Below are 17,457 nucleotides of genomic sequence, written 5' to 3' on the forward strand. Positions count from 1 at the left end.
TAGGGGCGGGAGAGAATGTGAATAGATTCACTCTAATTGTGAAGACATGAAAATGAAAATATGTCTAATTCATATCTTTTGTGAGCCACGAAAAACCATAAAGCCTGATAGCAGAGGCAGCATATTGAAGAACAAATGTACCGGAATGAGAAGTAACAATCTACAAGTAAACTAAACCAGTAAACCATACGTCTACAAGTCTTTTCCCACAAAAACTCTATCAAGAAGCAAAAAACCATTTAACTAATATTCAGATATATGATTTATGTAATGTGGAGTCTTATATATGTGAATATAGAATACATTATTACAAATTAAAAGAAAAAGATAAAAATCATTATCTTAGTATGTATATAACAAAACTTCCATATCCTACAAAATAAAATACAACAAAAACAATACCAAAAAGTTATTGAAAAAAATTGAAAACAAAGATTCTTTTTAGTTTAGTAAAAAAAAAGGAAAAAGATTCATTATTTTAAGATTTTGGTTTCCTCCAACTCTAAGCTGGCAATAAGACACCTCTGGCCTAACGTCTTTAGCTGAAGTTTAATTAGTTAACTCTTTATGTTTTTCACTCTATCGTATTTGCAAAAAATGGAAACAAATTTTATATTTCGACGGCCAAATATGCAGTACTAGTTACCATCATTCTGCTTTCACAGCACAAAGACAAAGCTTCGTTGAGGTCCTCCATGACAGATTTCAGGATATATCACTTATCAATAATACTGTACAAAGAATTAATAGGGTGCAAGCATGGAATCACTTCTCACTCAATGTTTGCCATCCTCGCTTTCCCTCCAAATGATGAATGGTATCTGCTACATCCTGCTGTTGTAAAATGATTCTTCCCGAAACCATCAGTTTTTTCGCTCAAGATGCAATTGCATCAAATAGGACAGTTAATATCCTCAAAGATTTGAGTGGCAATTCCTTGCTTCATGTTGGAGATCCATTCTACTTCAATAAAAAATTATTATCTTCCAACTTCAAATTGAACGAGTATGATACACGCCAGATTGGATATGGCTTGGGTTTTGGTATGAACAAATTTGGCTTTGATCCGAGACCATACAATAACGTCACTGCCGAAAGTCTGTCCCTATATCCAAAAAGAAATGAAACGGGTAAGGCTGTAGGACAAGTCGTCAACAACAGTCCCTTCACCTTGCTCTCCTTACCCTTCCATTGAGATCCCTGTAGTTGACTACTCAGTTGTGATCCTTCTTACTTTTCTTCAGCAACTTGGACATGTGACTGATATACTCACTGCCCGACTGTTTTCCACCCATCAGCCACTGCAAGGCCTCAGCTGCAGCATCTTTTTCTGCACTTTTCTTATTGCTACAGGGTTGGCCCATTATCTGCATTCCATTGAACTCAACTGTAGCCCGAAACTGATTATTCTTCAATTGTTTAGTCTTGTAGCTGGGTGCAGCATATCCTGCTCTTGTGAGTAAGGTCTGGAGCTGACTTTTAGAATTATCACCCCCAGGGCCACTCTCAGTCCTTGAAATCGATGCTGGATGTGATGTGGCCATCACTGTTGACTTTGCTGGTTTAAAGACCCGACGACCAAATACAAATTTGCCTTCACATGTGTCTATGGAAATCAGCAACCGCACTGCTGATAGGAGTTCATCATACAAGTGTATGCTCATCTTTGGAAAAAGTAGCTGCCCAGTACAAGAGAAAAAATCAAATTAAATGTAAACATTAAGCACCAAAAATGCTACTTCCATCTACAACAAGAAATTGTTAGTTATCACAGAAAAGCTCTTAGCAGCATGAAATTAATGTACTTACTTTTCTTTGAATTAAGTCATCAAGTTCTCTCTTTACACACTGGTACAGATCAGCAACAGGAGGTTCCATGAAGAACTCCAGATATCCTCCCAACATTTTTAAGTGGCCATCCTGAAAGAAAAGGATGGAATTCCATTAAAATATCAGACGACTAGAGCATAGATGGGAACTGAAGCTGTACATCCTTTGGAATATTGAATAAAAATGAGAACCAATAACAAATCATGAAATCACATGGCACTCACAGCATCCCCTTTCAATAAGTTCCCACCAAACAGAAGCACCACTGCATCAGGCACAGCTGTGGAGTCGCGGAGGAAAACAGAGTTCACTTTTATCTTCTCATTAAAAAGTAACCATGGATATGGAATTCTAGTTTCCCGAGCATTGACGGAGTTCTAGAAAATGAAATATGAACATACAATTGAAAAGGGAAAGCAAAATCTTAGAAGAGTCAACATAAAAGATCCATCCAAAAGTGTGCAGAGAATTTACAACCACCAGCAAATTATGACTTGAATGAACTAACCGAATATAGGAGCACTTGACCATCCTCCATTGTTTTCAAAGAGAATGACTTTTCATTGTGCTGCACATGAAATTACACTTCATTTATTTTATGTAGTCCCAAAACAAGAATAAGAATATACCACCACACAATGTCCCCCAAACACTTTCAGAATAGTAATACTTTTAAGTTAAATATATTATTACCCCCTCCCCCCCCCCCCCCCCCCAAAAAAAAAAAACCAAGGGGAAAAAAGGCGCGCACACACACAAAAGAGGTGGTGAAAATAACCCTTATTAATTATATTTTGTTATTACACTCAATGAAACACTAATTACTTAATTTAAAATATTTTAACTGGGTATCTTCATATATACAATTATGTATGAAAATGTATAATCAAAATAAGCCCCACCCAGCCATTAGATAAATCAGTGTCTTTCAAGAAAGTAACTTCAGAGAGAGCATAATCGTGATTTATTTTTGTGTGCATGGTTGTCAACAAGCATCAACTTTTGTGATAAGAGAGAGAAATGGAAAAGAACATCAGTAAATTGTCCCAACTTCCTCCACCATGAGTTAGAAGGGAAACGACTTCTTCGGTATATATGGTAAAAGAAGACATACCACAACAGCGCAAATTCCAGGATATAGACCATAGCAAATAACTGCCCGGATGAGATTCACATCACAGCTCCACAAGTTGCAGTTGGCTGTATTGCTATCAACTAATCCAATATCCTTGAGCAGGCATCTGAACTCTCTCCTAAGAGCATCAATAGCTTTCATTGATTGTGCTGAAAGAAAATTTTTCCAGCAATATTCACATCCTCCAATGTCTAATTCTGCATCTTTCCAACCCTCGTAAGCCTTTATAAGTGCAAGGTGGTCACTATATGCTCCAGCAAACTGAGATTTTGCTGCCTCTGCAAGCTACAGTGAAGAATGTAAAATATGTTCATGCCAAGAGAGAATATCAGTAAAGAAGAATTCTTGGTAAAGTTTCAATTGGCCTCTAATAAAAATGGATAAAAAGGACTAGCATTTACACATCAGTCAGTCCAAACACAGGAATAAACTTACATCTTTTTTGTCCAGTGGTGTTAGGAAAGGATCTCTCACACTAAGGCCAGCAGCCACAGTTAATATTGGATCCAGGCAATTGAAGATAGCCCCTAATATAAGCATCTTGCCAAGTTTGGGTTCCATAGGAAGCATTGTCAGATAGGACCCTGTCAATTCAAAGAGCAAGTGTAAGTGATTGTCATATTGAGAGAGAGAGAGAGAGAAGGAGGCTAGAAAGGGATTTTCCTGATGGAAAAACCTACCTAGAGTAGTCAAATTCTCATTCTCATCCAAAGCCCCAATTATTTTCAAATACTCAATAGCATTTTGTACCTGTGAATAAAATTAATTAACCAAGATGCTGAGATATAAATTTGTATTCAAATAATCAACACAATTAAATAAATTTGTCTATTTTAAAGTTGTGCATGAAATGATGGTGTTCTAAACCATACAAGTATCGAATTTATCATTACCGCAAGGATCTCCGGAGACTGCAAAGCCCTAGACAAGAACTCAGGTATGCTTCCAAGTCTTAGACTTTTTATTTGCAGACACAGAGATTGCAAGGGTGTCCTCAAAATTTCTGGCAATTGATACTCAGCAAATGCATCATATACACATCTAGGATAGATATGGTAACACACTCCAGGTTGAACACGACCAGCTCTTCCTCGTCTCTAGAAAAATAAGAATCAGTTAATAATAATAAAAACAACAACAAAAACAAAACAAACCATCCAAATATATAATGATGCCAGAAGCTAAAAAAAGGGTCTAAATATTCAAATGATTGGTGACAGGTACAAAATTAACTGAAAGTCTAGCCTCACCTGTTGGGCAGAAACCTTAGAGATCCATGTTGGAAGCAAACAGGGCGTGTTATTCAGTGCATCATATGATGTTTCTTTTGCTTTTCCGCAGTCAAGCACAAAAACAACGTCATTTATTGTGATACTCGTTTCAGCGATATTTGTTGCAAGCACTATTTTTCTTACTCCATCTTTGGGTTCTTCAAATATTAACCTCTGCATATCCAATGCAGAAAAAATATAATCCATCTAAATATTGTGAAATGCAATGCATATATTTAATTTATTCAACAACAGATTATGCATGTAATACATTGTGAATAGTAATTTCATACAAGGTATCAATAAGGGATTGTTGTGATGCAAACATCATTGACCTTTTTATTTCAAACTAAAAATTCCTTTATTATTACAGTATATCTATAGCAGATCTGATGATCCAGAGTAATTACAACATCAACTTAAACGAAAATCCATCAACAGACAAAAGCATTACCTGTTCTGAACTGCCCATTGAGCCATGACAGGTAAGCAACAAAACTCGATTTGGATCTCCTAAGACAGGATGAGCCAAAAACTTCTCTTTCAAAGTGCTTATATCATCCCATCCAGTCATAAAAACTAAAACAGCACCAGGCCTTTCATTCTCACATATCATGCATAGGATATATTCTATGAGACTAAATCCAATACAATCAGGATTCCAACACGACAAAGACTCCTGTGTCTGTGGGCTGTAATCTTTGAAATCAGCAGCTCTAATAGCATCCTGGTCATGTTTTTCAAAATGAACCGAAACTAAGAAAGTACTATACAATCAACAATCAACTGAAGTTCAAATTTCAAGATTACCTCGACAACATAAGCAATTTGGCTTTTCCTCTTTCTTGGGACCTGTTTGTTCATTTTCCACATCCTTTCTTGACCATAATCATCAATTTGATTAGAAGTTGTCAATCTGTAGCCCGTCATTTCAAGAATGTCCTCCAAAAAATGAGTTCTAACGGGATATGTGAAGCCCTATTAGTAAGCACATCCACCAAACCAATAAGAAATAGGAAAACTTCTAAACTTTGGCACCAAAATATTATCCTATTCCTTTCATTCAGCAAACTAGGAATATAATTTAGAATGAACATGCATTTTAATTATTGAAAAATAGAGTGGTAGCAGTTTAGTCCTCGAAAATCCAAATATAATATCATAACAGCCATAAAATGATTTTGACATCAAATAGAACCCCAAAGTATGTCACATCCATATTTTAGGGACTAAAGTAATGTCACGCTTTAATTTCTGCAGACCTATTTGATGTCAAACAACTAATAAGGACTATTGTGATACATTAATTTTCAGGGACACATTTGATGTCAAAAATTTAGTGACTAAAATTCATGACACAAAATTTCAAGGATCAAAATGAATGTTTACTCTACAGTTAATAATGTTTAAACCCAAATAAATAGAATAGAAACTTCTTAATGCTAAAACTCTTAAGCAATTGTATTCCAATAATGAAGATATCATGCTTAGTTTGCTCCCATACACTCCATACTTCCAAACAGTCTCATTCTTATATTTCCTACATAGACCATCAAGACCCATTAACCCTATAGAAAACCCAAAGGCACAACTATCCCCCATGACAGCCCAAATTGGGAATATATTCAGTTCTTGTGACAAACCGGAATATTCATAACTGGTGCCCCATTAAAGTAAGAAGAGAAGAGCTCTGAATCTAGGGTAGCACTCATCAAAATCAGTTTCATTTCAGGTCGGTGAGGAAGGAGATCTTTAAGGACGATAAGCAGAAAATCTGTCATGAAAAACAAGAATATGAATATGCAAATATCTTTTGAAACCTAAACAGTAAAGTCAAGTTCAAATTCTACCTTCATTCATCCCACGCTCATGAATTTCATCCACGATAACATGAGTTACACCTGTTAAGTTTCTATCAGCTAGCAATCTTCTTAATAAGATGCCCGTGGTGCAAAAGAGAAGATGGGTATCTCTCCCCTTCATACCCTCCAATCGAACTTTATATCCAACCTTTCACAAAGAGAGAAAAAGAGAAAGAAAAAGAACAAGAACAAGCAACAGACATGAGAAAAAACTAAAATTCCCAAGGAAACAGAGACGAGTCATAGGCAGGAAGATAATAATGGTTTTTGGACAAGGAACTCACAGATTCACCCAATTTCTCCCCTCTCTCGTAGGCAACCCTTTCAGAAACAGACATAGCTGATATGCGTCTTGGTTGTGTGCATATGATATTACAAGCAGCTCCTCGAACTGATTCTATCTCAGATTCTAAAATAAACTGTGGAATTTGAGTTGTCTTGCCACAACCTGTTTCGCCTGAGATGACAACTACCTGCACAATATGACATTTAATAATTAAAAATTTTAATATCCAAGAGCATATGCCATGGTGCATGTTTTTTGCTGATGATACCGTCCTTATGGGAGAGTTAAGGGAAGACCTAAATAAGAAGTTGGATTTATGGAGGAAGCTCTAAAAGTATATGGTCTGCGCATAAGCCGTAGCAAGACGGAATATATGGAATGTAAGTTCGGCCGTCGAAGGAAAAACCCTAATACAAAGGTGAAGATTGGAGAAAACATCCTATAAAAAGTTAAAAGTTTTAAATATTTTGGGTACATCATACAGGATAATGGAAAGATTGAACAGGATGTAAATCATAAGATCCAAACAGGTTAGTCAAAATGACGGAGTGCGTCTGGTTTTATATGTGACAAAAAAATGTCTTTAAAACTTAAATGTAAATTCTATCGCACTGCTATCAGACCGACTATGTTTTATGGTACAGAGTGTTAGGCGGCCAAAAGAGAGCACGAACATAAGTTAAGTGTAGCAAAGATGAAGATGTTGAGATGGATGAGTGGTCATACGCGATTGGATAGATTAAAGAACGAAGATATAAGAGAGAGAGTTGGAGTAGCACCTATTGTAGAAAAGATGGTAGAATCGCGTCTCAGGTGGTTTGGATATGTGAGAAGAAGACCAACAGAACACTCAATCAGGAGGGTAGATGAGATAGAAAATGGACAAAGGTGAAAGGCAGAGGAAGACCATCCATGAGGTGGTCAAACGAGATCTACATATAAACGGCCTCTCTATAGACATGATACATAATAGAGCTCAATGGCGTCGTTTGATCCATGTAGCTAACCCTACCTAGTGGGACAAGACTTCGTTGTTGTTGTTGTTATTGTTGTTTGTAATAATAATAATAATAAAAGAAAAAAAAAGATTGAAATTAAGACTATGAATTACTGTTAAGTCACATTACCAAAATGTACTAAGAAATTGACTAATATTTTTCATTTAAAAAATGACACGATAATTTTACCGAAATAGTTTGTGAGGATACACAATAAAGCCTCGACAAAAGGAATAGCATACAGCTTGTAATTAGTCAGTGACTAAAAATAACAAAATATCATTACTCAACAAACCTGATTTCTTGATAAGAGAGACAATATTGCTTTTTTCTCTTTATAAGCAGGGAGACTCCTGCGAAATTCTAGCATTCTTCTTCCTTCTGGAGATTCCTGAAATGGTAAGGGATGATGTAAAGGACCCCCAAGCCATTTTGTTTCATTCCACTGGTTTCAAAACCTCATTACATATCCTTGAAAAACATCAAATAGAGTATTACACCCCATCGATATGCAGCATAAATCCAAAAACCTATATCTATAAGCACTTGTAGAGTACAAATGCTAACCAAATTGACAGCCACAAAGCAATTAAAAATACCAAAAAAAAAAAATTTAATGTAAAACCACATAACTTAGGCACGAGTAACAATAATTATTTTATAAACTAGTTAATTGATGGAACCATCATCCTAACTTCCTAAGCCTTAACTGTGACTTGTCATCTTTATGAAAACTGAATAAATGGTTTCACAAATCACAACTGCACAATCCCTTTCAAGCCCTAGCAGTGGAAACTCAATAGGTACCATTCCATAAGCAGATTAGATGGAAGTAGTAATAAATTCAAAAATGCACTCAAGCCCAACCACAGAACAGTAATACATATGCCATTATTCTATATTTTAGGGGATGTAACCTGCCATGCTTGCTGCTGATCATGCATTTGCAAGCTCCTCCGCCTAAGTATTTTCTCCCCAACAGCCTTACTAGATGCAAGTGGCTCAGGGTGCTCAAAAAGCCCTTCATCTGTACCAATACTACTGTTACTGCTTGATCTTGTAAATGATACATCTGAAAAGCTTTCCTTCATCTTGGACTTTCGGGTAAGGTGTTCCTCAAAGTATGCATCAACTCGCCTTAACAAGGTTATAGGCATGCTCACCTGTCAAGTCTTGAAAGCTTTACTAAGGCTGATTTCATATATGAATTTTCCACGAGAGTTTCATCAAGATATATGCTCTAAGTTCCTTAGGCTTCAATCCAGTAAAGAAAATAAAAGAAATACAACATTGGAAAGAAGAAAAGCAAGAACATTTGGGATAACTTCAGTTTCTGTTTAATGTCTGCAATCAGAGCAAGGGGAAAAGTGGAGAAACCAACTATATCAGTGTAATATACCTCCCTCTGCGGCCGCCTATCGTCCAAGTCATATCTATAGTTTGGAAGTGGAACCTTACTGAAGACAACAACCTTTGCATACATGTGGCTGCCATAAATACAAGTAATTGAGATTTCCAACAACAAAGACCAAGACATATTGATATAACACATGCATTAATAGTCAGGTCTGAAAATAAATTTAAACAAAAAAGCTATAAAATAAAAATGCAGAATACCTATACAGCCCCATTCTGCTTGCCAAAAGCGCAATTTGATCAAAATCACGCCTATCCTTTTTCTCCCTGGACAACAACTCTTGCTTACTCTTGTCGTTTAAGAGCAATGTTAGCTTCCTCATCCACTCATCAACGTTATCATTTGGTGAAGCACTCTGGCAAGCAAATTTTGAAGCAGCAACCGCAAAATGAGATATTATTCATCAAACTCAAATTCCATTATAGCAAGAAATCCTCCACATTTGATTAACCAATAATTCAAGATATTCCATACAGAGAACCTTTACGCTAACAAAAACAAACAAACGAAAAACTGCTATATAAATAAGCTCACCCGAAATGAGGGAGCCTCGAATTCACGATCGGAGCCTTCCTCGGAAACCACGTCGTCGTAAGCTGAAACAAAGCGCGAATTCCCCTTGACAGGAATTTGCTCCGGCAACGTCGTTTGCGAGCGATGCACAGTGGTAGGAGCAGCTGAAGCAACGGGTCTAGGGTTTAGAGCTGCGCCATGGTGATCCCGGAGCTTGGCTACAGAGGGAGCGGAGGAGTTGTAATTGGCGGAAGTGATGACGGAGCGGAGGCGGTGGTGCGGGGGAACGTAAATGGCGCCATAAGAGGACAGCGTAGGGCGGTCCTTCATGGCGTGAATCGAAGGTTTTAGGGCTTTGGCGGTCAACAAAGAAGGGTGTGAAGAAGAGAGAATAATGAAGGGCATACAAACTGAGTTAGGTCACTATATACGGCGTCGTTTTGCAAGTTTCGCGGTTCTTTTTTCAGCACTACTTTCAATGGCTCTTTCTTGTTGCTGCTGTTGCTTCTTCTTCTTCTTCAGCTTCAGCTGTTTTTGGATTGGGTTTGCAGTTTGCGGGAACCAACGAACAAGTGAGTCACAGTGACAACGAGACGAGATGAAGCGATGCCTCTCTCCACCGCAACGCGCCACGTCACACTCCCATACCCGCCGAATCAATTCCACACCATATTCGTTCATACATTTTCACTTTCACTTTGAATTTTTAATCATTTCAACTGTTATAATTTCATATTCCATTTATAAATTAACTTGTGAAGTAAAATAGTTTTACTAATATAACAAATTCACTATATTTTTTTTTTTTTTTTGGCATATTTGAAATAACATAAATCACGTCATTATTGTATGATGAAGTTCAAATCAGCATTTCATGATTATTAAATATTACATGGCCAAAGAGGCTGTACGACCTATGTGATTATTACATATTTTTTCGAGGAATGCTAGGGGCCAGCAACTTTGTGATTTGTAGCCATCAAATAGCTATTAATGATAGTTTTAATGGTGTGAGATAGATGTGAAATTTCATCCAATGGCTCACTTTTCTTTGCTGGTTACATGCTGGCCATAATTTCACAAAGTTGCTGGCCCCTAGACTTTTTCTATTTTTTTATATAGTAGTGTATCAAAATATTTTTTTTAATTCGCAAAATTAACTTATTTTATATATTTAAAGAAAAAACTAAAACGTTTACGAGTAGAGCTTTTTGTTTTGGGCCCTGTCCCCTTCAATAGCAGGGCTTTTCTCTGGTCAACTGCAGGCCTCCAAAAGACCAAAATACTCTTGAGAATAATGGGCCTTAACTTCGAATCCAACATAACATTTCGGTTTATTCAGATTGGGCTTATTCTCTAATCCAAAGAAACATTGGACTTATTCAGATTTCCCTATATTTCAAGTCCCCTTCCTCTATTTCTTCATTTTATTTTTTTCTCCAAGTTTTTAATTTAATCTCATTAAGCCCATTGAAACTTTTTTTTAACAAAAAAAAAAAAACAACTTTCTCAACCACTAGAATTTAAACTCAAACCAATGGCTCAGTCGATGGTTCAACTCACCCTTCTACTTAAAACAAATTAAGTGTTTAAATCTTATTTTATATATACAATAACTTATTGATTAGTCGTGAATTACTGAATTAATTTATAATCCAACCTCACTTTGATTTAATCCTTTTCATGTTCACATAAATTTCTTATCCACTACTTCCTCGGATGCTGATGAACCCTTAGCTTGTTTGAAATATCCTATAATATTAATAAAACAAACTTTTTTTAAAAAAATTGTCCGTTCAAAATGATCCAATGTTTGAGAAGAAATAATAATTAAACAGTTGCCACCGCCATCAACGGCAGCATCCAAGGTTACAGAGACTGTTTAAATAAAATAAAAAATTGCATGTATATATATATATATTTGTTGTGATAAATAAAAGCAGGGACTGAGATGAAAGTGAATATAGAAGACAAATGGGCATTGTAGGAAACTTGTTGCATGTGACTGTGACAATAATATTGGCGGTGAAATGGCTAAGGTTCATTGACCCTTGTATATTCTATACCAATTGGATTTCTTTCCCAATGCCGTTTCCTTTATATTCAAATTACATCATATGCTAATATATATAATAATATCTTCTGAACTAATCTGTGTGTTTTTCTTCCTCTCAAAGAAACAAATCCAAAATATATATTAAAGAGATCAGAACATATTTCTGCCACCACTTTGGAAGTGAACAAATTAAACAACCTTTCTATATATGTCTTTAAATGTGATTAGAGATTAGAGATGTCCGGATCAATGTTTAAAATATTTTACTTTGTACTTAATTTTGCACTTTGCATGCATATCAATTAATTTTAAAATAATAGATAATAATAAGTAGAGCAAAATTGAGATCAATTCTGCTAAAGAATCAATTAGAAGTGTAGTTAGCCAATTGTAGCTAATTAGTTAGAATAAACAAAAAATTAATTATTCTGTCGTTCTCTATAGTTTTACTGAATTTTTAATTCGGTCCTTATATATATATTTTTTCGATTTAGTCTCTATATTATATCAGATTTTGTAGTTAAGTCCCTACCGTGACAAAAACGATAGAATTAACAGAATATTTCGTTAAATCTGATATGGTATAGAGACCTAATTAAAAAGACAATAACGTTTTTGTCACAATAGATACTTACTTACAAAATCTGATATGGTATAGAGACCTAAGTGAAAAGACAAAAAGTATAAGGATCTAATTGAAAATTCGATAAAATTATAAGAACTGACAGAATAATTAAACCTAAAAAAATCCTTTCCACTATTCTAATTTTTCGAATTTCAAAATTAGAAAATAAGAGAAATTGATTGAGTTGACTTATGACTTGTAACAAGAGAAATTAGAAAATAAGAGATAGATGAGAATGAGAGACATTGATTTACCTGTGGGGGTATGCTTATAAATAATTTACGCACAAAAAAAAACACAATGGAATCTGAGCAATTTGGGTTATGAGACAGGCTGGGCAGGGGTCCCCATTAAAGTGTCGCTAATTCAAAAGGGAAAAAAATTGATGAGAGAACATTTGAACCTCATTAATTAAAAACGTTTAAAGTAGAGAAATCTAAAGCATTGCTTGCTGGGTTCCAAGAGAAAGACATTTAAAGTCAGAAGTGACTGTTTTGTTGTTGTGTTGTTGTCTGAATTAAGCTCTATGCATATATGTATATAGCAAACGTTATTGATTGTTTTGTGGCCTTAATTTGCAAACTGTTACGAAAATGACTCCAATGTTAGTGCTTGTGTTGGGCCACCTGCACATTGTGGCCAGGGAAATCCTTAGCCATAACTCATCACTAATAATATACTATATGATATGACATGTAATTAGGAACATGTATATATCTTGAATTCGACATAAGAAAATGCCAGCCAGGTTAAGAGCTACTTAAGTGAATACTTGTCTTGCACTTGTCCAATTTTTTTTTTTCCATGTCCTCATTCAGTGGTGGGAATCAGATTGTTGCATTGTTTGAATTTTGAACTCCTTTTAATCGGATCTTAGCTTTGTTGAACACATTGGTAGCGTTTGTTTTGAAGTACTGAGACAGAGATCGAGAGACTGAGACTTAGTATCGTGTTTGTTAGTTCGTACTAAAATTTCTGTCTCTGTCTCTAAAATTTCAGTATTTTAGTACCTCCAAAAAGTAGGGACACAGGGGACTGAAATTTTTAGAAATGGAGACTGAAAGTTTAATAACATTTTATACCTAGCATACTTTTATTTCAATTAATTAATTTCAATTTTACCATTTGTGCAAATTAAATTAGAGTTTCATTCTTGTTTCAATTCCTGTCTCTCATTTTGCACCAAACAGAATACTGAAATTTATTTCAATCCCTGTTTCTTAGTCTCTGTCTCTCAGTCTCAGTCTTTTCGTCTCCGTCTCTCCACCAAACGCTACCATTAAGTTGAGTGAGAGTTGTTAGATAAAAATTTAGTTGAATTATTCATATCATTTAATGGCTCTTAGATATCAACTTCAAATGAAGTTGACTACATTTGAGTTTTTGCCTGTAATAATGTAGTAAAATTTTAAAGAGTGAAAACTTAATTTGATTTTTATTCATTCATACGAAGGACAATATAACTTTTTTTTTAAGACAATACAATCTCTGATGTTATTATTTTGAGATAATGTAATTTTTATATTAAAAATATCCGTTAAATTTTAATTAAAATTAATTTAGTAACAATTTTATTTATAATAATTTGTGAGGATTTTAACGAATGTCCTTATTTTTATGTGTATAGAATTGTTTATTTTAAATAGAGTGTAGTTATTAAAGAGTAATTTAAGAACATTGGTAAAGAGAGAGAAAAAAATAAAAATTCTTCTAATAAATTCAACAAAGATAGAAATTAAAACTTAGTAAATTTATGTTTAATTTATATTTGTTGTTGTTATACTTTATACTTCTGGAATTTCATATTTTTTACAAGTGGCCTATTTTGTTAACAGGACTACCGTTTTTTTATAAAAAAAATATTTAATTTCTACATGCATGAAAAAATTAAATTGTCAATGAAAATAACTGATGATCCGAACAAGTAAAAAATGAATATTATACCAAATTTCTTTTTCTGATTTTTAAGGAACAAACAAGTGTAGAAAAAGCTTTAGCTTCCCACACCAACTTTATGAAAATTTAAAAAATAATGAAATATAATTTAAAAAAAGAGAGAGAGAAAGAAAATAGTGTTTAGATAAGATTCAATCCTGTATGAGAACATGAAACACTATTATTTTGAAACATGATAATAAACACTTTAAAAAGATTTTTTGTTGATAACTTGGTGAGGTAGGACAAGATGATACTTGAATAATACAACTCATAAAAAAAAATGTAAATGTGTAATATCTTCCATGCATCAATACAAGTGGTAGGAGATTATATCATCCAAGTTTGTTAAGGTTGACATGGCCAAATTCAGAGAGATATTAGAATTGTGGAAACTCAGGTACAGTCGACTTCACGTGAAGTTGATATCTGAGAGCCGTTAAATAATTTAACTAATTTGACTAAATTTTCATCTAACGGCTCTCAATATCAACTTCACGTGAAGTCGACTTCACCTGAGTTTTTACCAATTAATATATATATATATATATATTAGAATATATATCAGTATTTAGATGCATAATCAAAACATATTTTGGTCCAATGTGAAGCCCTTTTGTCGATATCGTCACTTTATTATTATTATTATTATTATTATTATTATTATTATTATTATTATTATTATTATTATTATTCCCACAGCTGGATTATTCTACCTTGTTTAATTATTTTCTATATATCCAGAGATATAGAGGAGCCGTATATTTTAGCGTCTCAGACATATATATAGCCTTCCAAAAATTTAATAACAAGAGATATCACACTTATATATATATAGAATACATATTATATATAAATATACATTAAAAATATGTAAAATAATACATATATATATATATATAATGATTAATTTAATAATTAATTTTTAAAATATACACAATATATATATATATATATATATATATATATATATATGAGCTAATTAATCTCGATGATTTGATATTTAATATTAAACTGTACAAGTCAAATTTCATGCGCATCAACTAATAATGTGAGCAACACCTACTTTATATCCTTAAAATGAATGTTATGTGATTGAGATTGTTCCATTAGATTAAATAATTAATATTCTAAACTTTTAGTTGTTCTTTAATTATTGTAGAAAGCATATGAGTGGCAAACCAACCCCACGATCCGGTTAAAGTAAACATGCTTTCTTCCTTAATTTGATCCTTTGGAAACAGAGGCTATAAGGCCTATCGTTTCATTCTTTTCACCCACAAACAATAATAAGGGGAAGAAAATAAAGTAATAAAAAGTATCTTTTTAAGTTTCACATTATTATTATCAAAAACAGGAACATTATTATTATCTTCTTGTTTCATTTGAAGATTTTGTTTCTTCATAAATAATTGTATGCTTGTTTTTAATCTTTTGTGACATATATATATTGACCAACGCAACTAAATTTCTTTTAAGGAAATGAAAGTAATTTGGTGAATAAATATACAATAAATTTGAACTAATTAAGCTTTGATTGGGAAATTGGAAGTTAGAAATTCTTTTGTAAAATATCATATTTTAATACATGATAAGCAATCACTTACTAAATTATAGAGAAACTCATGCATTAAAAGTGATTTAATACTTTTTTTTACGATATTTTTTAATATATTAAATTAAAAATTAATCCGTCGTGAATCAAAATTATATTTAAAAAGTTATTACTTATAATTAATTACTACATACATAAAAGTATAATTTACAAATTTTTAAATTCCAACACTTATTTTAAAAAATTAATTAATTATCCGATTAATCCAAATTCGTTTAATACTAAAAACTAAATCTTATTGTTATGTATATATGTCTAGTTTAGGAATAATTATTTTAAGGCCTAATCTAGGAGGTGGGAAATAGGGGTGTACATGGTTCGGCATGATCCGAAGATTCGGCCCGGTTCCGAATACTTTAGGAACTAATTTAGTGTGATTTCATCAGGTCTAGTGCCAGGTAAGTGCCTAAAAAATAGACTCGGTCATTATTTTGGGTCGGGTCCGGGTCATAACTCGGGTCACCCGAAGTCGGTCCGGTGGCCCGGTCATCATACACAATTAATATTTTGTGTTATTAGTGATGGATGATGGTTATTCTTATGTGGAATTTAAATATTGTAAACCTTAATATTTTGTATTATTAGTCATTATAAGATTATAAGTTAATATTTTATGTTTAAAATGCATAAGACTTTAGACTAATGCATAATATTGTGTTATTTGTATTGATTTAAATATTTGGTGTTATTAGACAATATTAGTATTGATTATGGTTATGCTTTAATTTTAGAGAATGATTGGTTTTTGTTATTTTTTTAAGTGAATTTTACTATGTGAATTGTGAAATAATGGTTGGAGATTAGGTGATTTTTACATGTTAAAGACCTGGTTTTCACCCAGTTTTTACCTGGTTCGAAGATGCGTAGATTTCATCGGATTTAGAATCGAATTAGGGTCTAAAAATTAGGTTCGATCTATATTTCGAGTCGAATCTGGATTAAGCCAAATCCAATATGACTCGGCCCATATACACCCGCTAGTGGGAACTGCAGCATGCATGTATCCCTTTCATATGCCGGCCTTCTCGTCACTTCTACATCATTTTCAAACTCATTGGTAATTATTATTTGTTAATTGATTATTAAACTATTCAAATAACTTTATCATTATTACTTCATCCCTCCATAATATAGTGTGGCTAGAGTCTATAAGTCTTTCTATGGTCAATTGATAGCTGATAATGCCATATTATTATTGCACATGACATGACACCTCTCATTACACATAGCATGAAAAAAATTTTAAAGGTTAATTATGTCATTATTAGATAAGCTTAATTGCACCTTTTGAAATTAAGAGCGCATCAAAAGGTGTTGAAAGTTGAAACAAAGCTATATAGGGTTTAATTCAAATAATCATCACCTCTACAATATCCTACTACGTATCTTTTTTTTTTCAGTTAAATAACCTTTACTTGCTTTTCTTTCATTTATTATCTCTTAATTGTGTGTTCCATTTTATTGCATGCTTAGTGAATGATAATCTTAGTGTAATAAAAAGGTGGTGGCAGCTTAGCGGGGGGAGGGAAGTGATATAATTGGTACCTCCTTTTATGTGTATGTAAGTCAAAAGTTTAGGGTTTTTTTAAGTTATGGTAAGTATATATTAAAATTAACTATTAAAATTAGTTATTAATATAAAATATATATTAAAAATAAATTAATTTACAAATATATATATATATATATATATATATATATATATATATATATAACTACATAATAATTTAATTTAGTAATTGATTTTAGTGTATAAATTCTATTTTTGTTTAATTTTATATATATATTTTCATCAAATTTCATTTTTTCTAATTTTCACTCTAATTATATTGATGGTTCATGTTTCTGTTTAATTGTTGGTTTATTTCTAAAGTTTAGACATTAATTAAGGACATTTTGGTTAATGAATAAAAA

General features: G+C 33.1%; 1 protein-coding gene across 1 annotated transcript; it reads right to left on the minus strand.

Moving 5' to 3' along the window:
* Positions 1-587: 587 nt before the first annotated feature.
* On the minus strand, positions 588-10,032 carry LOC107617886 (DEA(D/H)-box RNA helicase family protein). Its single transcript, XM_016319763.3, has 19 exons — positions 9,334-10,032; positions 9,000-9,154; positions 8,782-8,869; positions 8,300-8,545; positions 7,678-7,773; positions 6,383-6,571; positions 6,087-6,246; positions 5,880-6,010; positions 5,047-5,214; positions 4,691-4,963; positions 4,216-4,410; positions 3,859-4,062; positions 3,646-3,715; positions 3,401-3,549; positions 2,945-3,250; positions 2,339-2,398; positions 2,055-2,207; positions 1,810-1,920; positions 588-1,679 (listed from the first exon to the last, which is right to left on the minus strand). Exons 1-19 carry the CDS (start codon positions 9,715-9,717, stop codon positions 1,215-1,217), a joined length of 3,603 nt encoding a protein of 1,200 aa, XP_016175249.1. The 5' UTR covers positions 9,718-10,032; the 3' UTR covers positions 588-1,214.
* Positions 10,033-17,457: the final 7,425 nt, after the last annotated feature.

This window comes from Arachis ipaensis, chromosome B9 (genome assembly GCF_059453495.1).
Source record: "Arachis ipaensis isolate K30076 ecotype BB chromosome B9, ASM5945349v1, whole genome shotgun sequence".
NCBI lineage: Eukaryota > Viridiplantae > Streptophyta > Magnoliopsida > Fabales > Fabaceae > Arachis > Arachis ipaensis.

What these genes read in the sequence shown, in the direction of transcription:
- LOC107617886 (XM_016319763.3), bottom strand. Translation starts at nt 9,717, where the DNA reads ATGCCCTTCATTATTCTCTCTTCTTCACACCCTTCTTTGTTGACCGCC. An exon ending in CAATGGGCAGTTCAGAACAG is followed by an intron (nt 4,411 to 4,690) that starts GTAATGCTTTTG and finishes TTGGATATGCAG; the next exon opens with AGGTTAATATTTGAAGAACC. An exon ending in CTGGAATTTGCGCTGTTGTG is followed by an intron (nt 2,399 to 2,944) that starts GTATGTCTTCTT and finishes TTTCATGTGCAG; the next exon opens with CACAATGAAAAGTCATTCTC.